Source organism: Diadema setosum, chromosome 9 (assembly GCF_964275005.1).
Source record: "Diadema setosum chromosome 9, eeDiaSeto1, whole genome shotgun sequence".
Lineage (NCBI taxonomy): Eukaryota > Metazoa > Echinodermata > Echinoidea > Diadematoida > Diadematidae > Diadema > Diadema setosum.
In genome coordinates this window covers 14790716-14800132 of record NC_092693.1, presented here as the reverse complement: position 1 = coordinate 14800132, position 9417 = coordinate 14790716, and the positions used below count along the sequence as shown (strand labels likewise).

The 9417-nt window shown below is 39.2% G+C and overlaps 1 protein-coding gene across 1 annotated transcript in view; it reads left to right on the top strand.

Annotated features, from left to right (window-relative positions):
* The window catches only part of LOC140232525 (enhancer of mRNA-decapping protein 4-like), a 48103-nt gene extending 42324 nt beyond the window's left edge, over positions 1-5779 (top strand). Inside the window, exons 20-25 of the mRNA XM_072312622.1 lie at positions 391-506; positions 1369-1534; positions 1882-2068; positions 2864-3080; positions 4783-4946; positions 5530-5779. Of these exons, the coding sequence (XP_072168723.1) occupies positions 391-506; positions 1369-1534; positions 1882-2068; positions 2864-3080; positions 4783-4946; positions 5530-5707 (1028 nt within the window). The 3' untranslated portion in view covers positions 5708-5779. The remainder of the gene's footprint in view (positions 1-390; positions 507-1368; positions 1535-1881; positions 2069-2863; positions 3081-4782; positions 4947-5529) is intronic.
* Positions 5780-9417: the final 3638 nt, after the last annotated feature.

Here is a 9417-nt window from a genome sequence, read left to right as displayed (position 1 = left end):
CCAGAACTGTACGCACCCTTTTTATTGTGTTATGTCTGGTTTCGCAACTCATTTGCAAAGAAAAGAAAACGTACTGTCATATTGATATTGTGTTACGTCTGGTTTTAATGAATGTCTTCAAATACAACCGAACTGTGTCATAGACTGTTGTGAGATGCGGAAGCATGCAGTATTCACAGTGAAATGTTTTAAAGTGGTTTTAGCGCCATACAATGGTGGAAAGAAGCTGTGTATGTTTTTTAAAAAAAAAATCTAGTCAGTGCTCAAGGGGGATGTGAAGGCAATGATTTTGAATAAGGGTCACTGGAGCCACTGGAGCGGTGATGGTTGACGTGTTAACTTTGGATTTGTATCCCATTTTTGTTTGTTTGGTTTGTCTTGTGTATGTAGAATTACATCGGGTCCTCATGCCCTTATCTGACCAGCTGAACACAACCCTAGGCCACAAACTGACTGCCACCGATCAATTGATGAAGGAGAATATTGGCAAGCTGGTGAAATCACGGGTGAGATTTTTTGCATTTTTGTCACCTTATGCAATGCTGCACACTGGCACTGGTCCAACGGTCCCTGACCATTAAAAATCACTGTCGGACCAGTAACTTTCTCGGGCCAGACCAGTCAATATGGAAAAACTGGGTACTTGGTAGACAAAATGGGTTAGTGTGCACCCCTGTCTTAGGAGAGGATTTTTTAGTTTGAAGACACACCATACTGTATACGCCATATATTTTGCGAGTCTAAATTTTCGCGAATCGGGAATTCCCGACGATTTCGCGAGTGGTTAAATTCACGATCATGGAGTCCTGTAATGAACGGAGAAGTGTACATGCATACGTCACATTTACATCGGGATCAGAGTCAATATTTTTGCGTGTCTTTAATTTCGCGAATAGCACCTGACTTGCGAAATTCACGAAAATATAAACCTCGCGAAATATTTGGCATATACAGTATTCTGCAAGAATGACAATCAGTCTGAGTTAATTGCATAGAAACTGTCCAAATATAATCATGTCGTTATGTTTTGTATCATGTTTTTATGTTTATCCATGTGAAGTATGTGCCATGATATGCCAGCTAACTGTATTTTTTATGACAACAACAACAACTGATGATAATAATAATGATAATACAAATAATAATTCACATTTATAAAAAGCGCATAATGATTATCATACATGCTCTATGTGTTTTCTGTAAGAAAGGGGTATTGGGAAGGGCATGGATGGCCTGTAGTGATCATTCTAGAATTTAAATGACATCCCTTTCAGTTTTATTCTGAATACAATTATAAAATCACATAGGATTTTTTGTTTTGCAATGGAGTGATGATACCATAATGATGTGTTTTTTTCCGATGTATAGGGTGTGGCAGACACCATGGGCCAAGCCGCAGCCAACGCCCTCTCAAACACAATACAGACCACCTACAGAGATGCCTTCCACAGTACTGTTGTTCCTGCCTTCGAGCGAGCGTGTTCCACAATGTTTGAGCAGATCAATATGAGCTTTGAGGCAGGCACAAAGGAGTGTAAGTTCTCCAGCCATCTTTTGATTTACCAGTATTTCAAAATTTTTTAGTGACTCGCCTCTCCCACTCTTTCATCCTTAAAGAATTTTCCATTTCTTCAGTCATATCTTTTAAATCTTTATATGATTTTTTTTTGTCTTTATCTAAATTTTTCCTGTTTGATTTTATAAATGCAGACAAGTAACTTTACTATATTGCATTTTCTCTATGCAGTTTACTTTTGAGGTACATCAGCTTTTATTAATCTTATCAAAGATTACTATTCATTTTGTTTCTGGTTTCAAAGCAGTCAGTAAAAATGGGATAAATGCCACCTTGTTCCCCATCTTTGCTTTCTCCTCATTCAGATGTGAACCAGCTTGAGGCCAACCTGAGCAAGGCGAGGCAGAAGCAGCGAGAGAGTCAGGAACCCCTCCTCAAGGAGCTGCGCTCACTGGTCGAGACCCAGAGGGAGAGCGGTGACGTCCTGAAGGCGTCCCTACTCCAAGACATCCAAGGGGAAATATCTGAGCAGCTACACACCACAACCGAGAGGTTAGTCACAATCGACAATGAGCCGCACCTGCTCAGCCTGTCACACCTAACAGGATTTTAAAGCCAAAACATACTTCTCAGAAGGGCTCAAACTTCATCTTTCAGCATTTGAAATTTTCTTGCAATACATTGAAAAGGTCTATCAAAAAACTTGTGTGGCCAGTGCGATTTTGCCATGATGAAGATTAGTTTTGGAGTATTTTGAGATCAAAAGTGTAGAAAAATTTCAGTAGTAGTATATGACTTTCATTCAAGATGAGCCTTCCCTGTTAAGCATTAGGTAGGTAGAATGTTTCATGACTGTCGATTATGCCCTAGCAATCATATTTTCCAACAAGCTGCATGCAATTCATTACAGCGCAGAAGATTGATAGGTACTGCTTTTGTTTGATTTGTTAATTATCGGTATTCAATTTGTAAATTACTTATCAACCACTATCGAGTTTGCCTTTAGATTGTCATACTTCCGACAAACCTTCTTGGCAAGTATTTCACATTTCATCATTACCCACCTGAAATTGTGTTATCTACCCCATCTACCCCACGAGAAGATTCATGCACCATGTGCCCCTATAGTGCATCAAACTTGAGGCCACCATGTGATAAAAAGTTGCAACTCTTGCTGCACTGGCAGGTGTCATTGCACTGACAAGAATCCTACTTCCTGATTGGCTGTTGCTACAAGAAGTTGCTATTCTAGCAAGAGTTGGTATCCCAGCATCTTTTTTTTTATGAAATGGGACCGAGGAAGTGTAGAGATTGACCGCTTCCTTGTCCCTGTTTCCATGCCAACAGGATGAAGCGGGAGCTCTTGGAGAAAGTGCGAGAGATGGTGCGGGAGGAGATGAACAACGCCCTGGAGAAGCAACAGGCAACCTTACAGGAGGAGATGATGGCTGCCATCCGCTCCCAGGCCCCCACCCCAGTGCCAGCGGCCCAGGACATCCAGCACGTCCAGGCCAAGATCAAGCAGCTGCTAGAGCAGAAGCACATCAATGCAGCCTTCCAGCATGTAAGTTGCTTTAGGCCTCATGCACTCCCTGAAAGGGGAATCCCAGGCCAAATAAAAGTGGGTCTGGATAGAAAGATTAAAGTTTAATTAGCGCAACTTTGAAAATTTGATCAAAATCGGATAAAAATTAGGTTAGTTATTAAAGGGTGTGTACAGTTCTGGTCGAGGTGAGGATTTAGCTTTTAACGTTTTGCGAGATATTCAGAAACCACTCTCTGAGATGTCAAAGAGCATCCAGTTCTAAGGGGTATCAAAAGTTTATTCAATGAAAATCGGTTTTGAAATGGCTGAGATATCCAAAAACAAGGTGAAACAAAGAGATCCTAATAAAGTTGTGGCATGTCACCTTTTATTATTAGCACTTTTTGGGATATCTCAGCCATTTGAAAACCAATTTTCATTAAATAAATGTTGAATCCTTTGTAAAATTACATGCTCTTTCATATTTCATAAGAGGCTTTTCATTATCTCACTTAGGAATGTTCAAAACATGAATCCCCACCTCAACCAGTACTGTACAGTGCCTTTAAATTGTGAAACTTTGCTCATCTCTTCAAAAAAAAAAAAAAAAAAAAAAAAAAAAAAAAAAAAAAATCAAATGATTTATATAGATATGCATATGAATGAGGTGATGATGTCATCACCTCAACTTTCAACAACCAAATAAAAACAACAACAGCAAATAGCAAAACTTTGGATTTCATTACTTTGTTCATTTTTACTCAATTTTGATCTCATTTTTGCTATTGTGCTTATAAATTTTTGCTCTTTCTTATTGGACTAACTTTTAACTTGTTTGGAATTACCCCCTAAAACTCTCTCCCTAAATACCTACCTCAGGTCATGTCATACCAAATGTTCCCTTTTATGGTCAGGGTGTCATGCTTGACTTTCTGTTTGTTGCATTTTCCTCTGATTTCAGGTTAGAGGGGTGGTATTGTATTGGTGGAGATGAAGATTGAGCTTTTAACCATCTTTGAGATACTAACAAGCACTTTGTGAAAAAGTACAGAGCATACCATTTTAAGAGGAATTCAAAGTTTATTTGGTGAAAATTGGTTTTGGAATGGCTGAGACATCCAAAAACAAAGTAAAATAGCGCGATCCTTATAAAAGGTGAGTCCCACCTTTTCTTAGATCTCAACCAAAAGTTAACAACCCCTTTAGTGTGATGAATGAAAGGAGAAAATGATAACTACATGGAAAAAATTGGTATTAAAGAAAAGGAAAACCAAAGAGAATGGTTCAAAGAATCACCTGAAAAAAACTGGGAAAAAACTAAAATAACCATGATGATAAGTTTCTTTAAAAAAAGTGTTAGAGGAGTGTGCCTTCAAGTGTTTTCACTTACATCGTACAATGAATATTTCAGAAATGTGTTCATTATAGAATGTCGAAAAACATTGAAAATATAAATACGTCAAAGGCACTCAAAAAGGCAATCCTTTTGGTTTTATCTCCTAGCAGTACTTGAGATAATGTTCTCCCAAAGCTCTCCTGTTAGAAGAGAAAATTGTCATTGCTATGGCTGGTTATATAAGAGCAAGAGCTAAACTTTGTGCTTCTTTGTTAGATATCATGCCTGAAAGGTTCACTTTGCCATATTTCATTGTTACACAAGCATAATTTCAGTGTCTTTGCATGGAAGAGGCTCAGTTTTTTTAAAGTGGTGGTCCCATAATCTATCTCTCACCCCTCCCAGGCACTGAATGCATCTGACCTGCGCGTTATCGTCTTCACCTGCAACGAGGTGACGCCCGATACGATCTTCACCGACGAGGGCTGCCTCCTGGAGCAGCCCGTCCTTCTCTCACTCATCCAGCAGCTGTCACAAGACCTGGCCTCACACACCAAGATCAAGTGCACGTAAGTTGGCACCTTTCACTCATGTCTCAATTCTCATCCTCCATTAGAGGTGATGTGCGAGTTTTAGCAGAAAGTAGTGTATTATCTATCTATTCTTGGGGAAGACAAGGATCCTGTTGAAGGAAAAGCAATGATCAATCACATGACAGAAAAAAAAAAGGAGACTTTGGATCGTTATACAGGTGAGATTGGGGATGGCATGTCTCATGGATATTTTTGTGAATTTTTGAGCCAGAAAGATTAAAAATTTGTGTGCTAGTATTCTTGCGCTAGTTTCTTGTTGCACGAAATGCACAGACATTTTCCCTTTTACACTGTAATGAGTCTCGAAACGACAGCAGTGACTGCACCAAATTTCTGGTAAGACAGAAATGTTTTGAGTATGTCATCCCCCCCCCCCCCCAAGGATTTGGATTCAGCAGGATGAATGCATTCCCTCTTTTGGGCCCTGTTTTATGAAGAGTCATAATTGATTATATAGTTGATTTCTATGGTAAGTCTATGGCAGCCTGTGTGGTAAGGAAATTTATAGTCGATTATATCTTTTGATAAAACGGGGCACTGGTATATGACCTTCCTCCAGGTACATCGACGAGGCCCTCCTGGCAGTGGACATGACCTACCCAGTGACCAAGGAGCACCTGCCGGGCGTGGTGACCGAGCTGTGCCGCCAGCTGACCCTGGTCATCCAGACCCAGCCGAACCACCCGCAGACCAAGCAGCTCAAGAGGGTCCTCATGCAGGCACAGTCCCTCAAGTAGGAGGAGGAGAGCCTCCCGCGATCTCAAATCTCAGCCTCGCGAGGTCGACCGTCGTCACTCGCATCTCTTCTTCTGGCATCGCAGACTTTGCAAGCCCGCCAGAGCTACATGGGCCGCAAATCCATCACCCAATGAAGTAAATAACTGAATAAGAAACTCTGCATTAACTCAGCGTTAGTTTTGACATTGATATCTCAGAGTTTTATTCTCGCCCCATTTTAGTCTCTTTATTCTATGAAAATGTACCTTGGTATAACAGAAATAGCATACAAATCATTACTCATGCAGTCTCTACTATTTTGTTTTTCTTGTTTTTGTCTTCGCATTGCTCTGTATGTTTCGAGAGGAAAACTCGATATTCTCTGGGTGTTGCCTTCTGTCATAGCGAGAATGATTTACTATGACTCGACTTAGGAGTTTGATTATAATGCAAAAGGTGACAAAGCTCTGAAATTCACGTGGCATCTTTTCTTCACACGAGTGACCCACTTCAGAGTGTCAATACCTCATAAAGAAGTGGTTTGTGGCTCTCGTTTATCTTCTTGAGAAATTTAAACAAACAAGCAAACAAATAAACATGTAGTGTAGACTTTCACAGGTCCTAAGAGATGACAGAATGCCAGGATATGTAGCACACATTCTCTTTCGATTTGTTACGTTGACAAGAAAGGCACCATCTTTCACCCATTGTTTGGCAACTGGTGTATAGGCGTATGATTCAAATACAGGGTGCTATATGTCAGCCATCACCACTTCATCAGAGTGCATAAGAACACAATCTTATTTTAGGAATGAGATTTCTCCAAAGTTTTGTGAATTTAAGTTTTTTAGAGCTTGAAATCATAAAAGATGATAAGGAATATACTCCTAATCATTGTTTGTATTTTTTTGTTGTTGTTGCAATATTATTGCTAGTAATGGAAAGATTTGACTCATCAATACTGTCAATCAAGGGATAGAACTCGCTGTTGATTATATCAAAATACTGAAAGCCAGTGCCGTGCAGTCTGTTGCAATAGACTGGTCTAGTTATGTAAACATTAACAAGCAAGTTCTTGGCTCAAATATCTTGTGAGGGACAGATTTACATACACTTTTCCCTACCATCTGTCAACAGCTGAGATTTGCCTTATCATAAAAGACAAGTTGTTGCTGCATCAGGTACGGGGTATTCAGATTTAGGCTGTGGGTTGCCATAGACGTTGTTGTGAAGGGAAATTGCATTACTAATTTTAGTGCCCAATGTATGCTATTTGAAGGAAATGTTTCCAATGTGAGATTTCAAGAGATGTGGCTGGGTTGACTGGCAAAGATGGGTAGTCTACTAGTATGTATCAGTGGAGTTTATAAACTCTCATGGTGGCCATTGCAGTGATTTTCTTTTAAAAAGACAGCATGTTGCAACTGATTATCACAGCTCCCCCCCCCCTTTCTTTTTTATTATTTTAAACATCTTTTGATATATAAGCACTGCGGAATACAAGATCTGGACAGGAGTGAAGAGGCATCTCGCTATAAGTCAGTTCGTTGTTCCATTTTGCCCATGAGTCGGTCATTTGTGCTACCGGCAACAGGATTATTATTTTTTAATTTAAGCATCTGTGATGTAATAATCATTCATATGATCCTTGTAAATAGTGCTTGAGAGCACATCCACCTGCTGCTGAACAGCCAAAAATGTTCACGTGCATTATAATTTCTCGACTTTCACAAGAGCCAAGATTCACAATTTTAAAATGCCCGCAAAAGTTCTTGTTTGCACTTTATGCATTGAATGCTCGTGGCAATTTGCAAAAATTTTGTGCCATGAAAAAGACCGTTAACTCCTGTTCGTGAAACTTTCATGCCGCGGAAATATCTTGCTTTACAATAGCAACAGGGTTTTCAGTAAAGCCTATTACACATTTGTATTTGGCAATATTGATAGTAAAGATTTGCTAATGGAATCAGTGCAAACCAGTGAAATGGATACTTTTCCCAAGTGTAAATTGACCGTATTTAGTCTGTGCAGTTCAAGGTTTGTTTGAATATGACTTCAATAAATTGCTACGATGGGCAAGACTATGCATTATGTTGCTTTCAAAATGAGTGAAGTGCCTAACCATCTGAGAAAAAAGGAAGGTCATTTCTACCCATGACCTGATTACAAGCTGACTTATACCAGGGTAACAAGAATGGCAGAGTCTTCTGTAATAGAGAGCAGTGCTGGTGCTGAAAATCAAATCATGTCATATTCTGTTGATGTTTTCTTCCCTTTTTTTAAATTGTTTTTACAATCATATCATTTGCACTTGTGTCTAAAGACTATGCATGCTGAGTATAAGTTTTAATGTGCTGATTTTTCTTTTTAATCTGGAAGCAACAGAGCACAAAAAAATACATCTGGCGTAAATGCAGACATCTGAGCATTCAAGTTATGGCAAGTTTTCTTTCAGCAATGAGAAACATATGATGAACGTGTTACACACATTTTTATGTAGTGCAAAAATGTGATGACATACATAAAGAGAATCACAGCTACCTTTATAAAGAACAGCAAACTACAAATTGTATATTAATGTGCAAGTACATAATTTCTCAGAGCAAAACAACTGTCTTGTGTGTGTGTTATATCACTCTTTTATCAGGTTTTACTTTTAGGCTTCCACAGATCTGAAATTATGGCAGTGCATTGAACCAATTGGTTTGCTTTTTTTTTTAAAGCTTACTTTGTCAAACGTTGAAGATACTTCTTATTTGGTTAATGCACAGTTTCTGTCACCGTTCACGCCATGCCTTCATTGAGGTTTTTTTGCTTATGTTCATGCAGGGAGCACGGTGATCGTTTAATTTTCAGTGATCTTGGAAGAGAATAGTCTTTTGGTTTTTTTTACGAAATATGGAGACTACTTGTTGAGAATTGAAGAATTTGAAAGTTGAAGAATGAAGGGATATTTTGTAATCATATTCCTTTTGGAGTGAGCATATTGGTACAGTTCACCAATATGTAGCACTGACAATCGTGAGAGATGTTCAGTATCCTAAATAAAACAAGTGATGATTGTTTGTGTCCTAGGTACCATTCACATATATGTCAAATATTTCAGCCTCCCAAAATAGAAATGAATGTTACAGTATAATCGCAGAAGGTCCTGTGAAAAAGGGGGAAGAATTTATTATTCAGTCAGCATTGCTCAAGGAAGAGGTTACGTGTGATCTATTGGTTCTCCAACTGATGTGGTGTTTTGTCGTCGGTCGAGAAATGTCAGATATTTCTTCGAGAGAGGGCTTGGCTGGCCAGAGATGCGGGTATACTTTTTCATCTTCATTTGTGGAATGCCAAGAAGACATTTTATTAATCTCTGCTCCAGTTTTAAAAGAGGCATGTTTCTTTTCTTTCTTTTAATGTTTGTTTTCGGACATCACCAATAATGTGCAAAGCTTTGCCAGCGGCAAGCTTGGATAAGACCCTGAATGGTTGTGTGGTGATGTGGGGAAACAAGAAGTGGTGAGTGGGGTTGTTACCCCTAAGTCAATGCCTGATTTGCCCCCATGCCCGGAGGTCGCGATGATTTTTGTGTTTGTGGTTATGGCAAGCGGGATTGAGCCGTAAGCTTTCAATTCATTTTATATACAATGCTGAAAGAGGAGACTTTAAGCCTCTGCTGTAGCTTATGTGATGTAAACTAGCAGTCCAGAGTATTTTTCACTGGTATAGATGGTCAAACTAC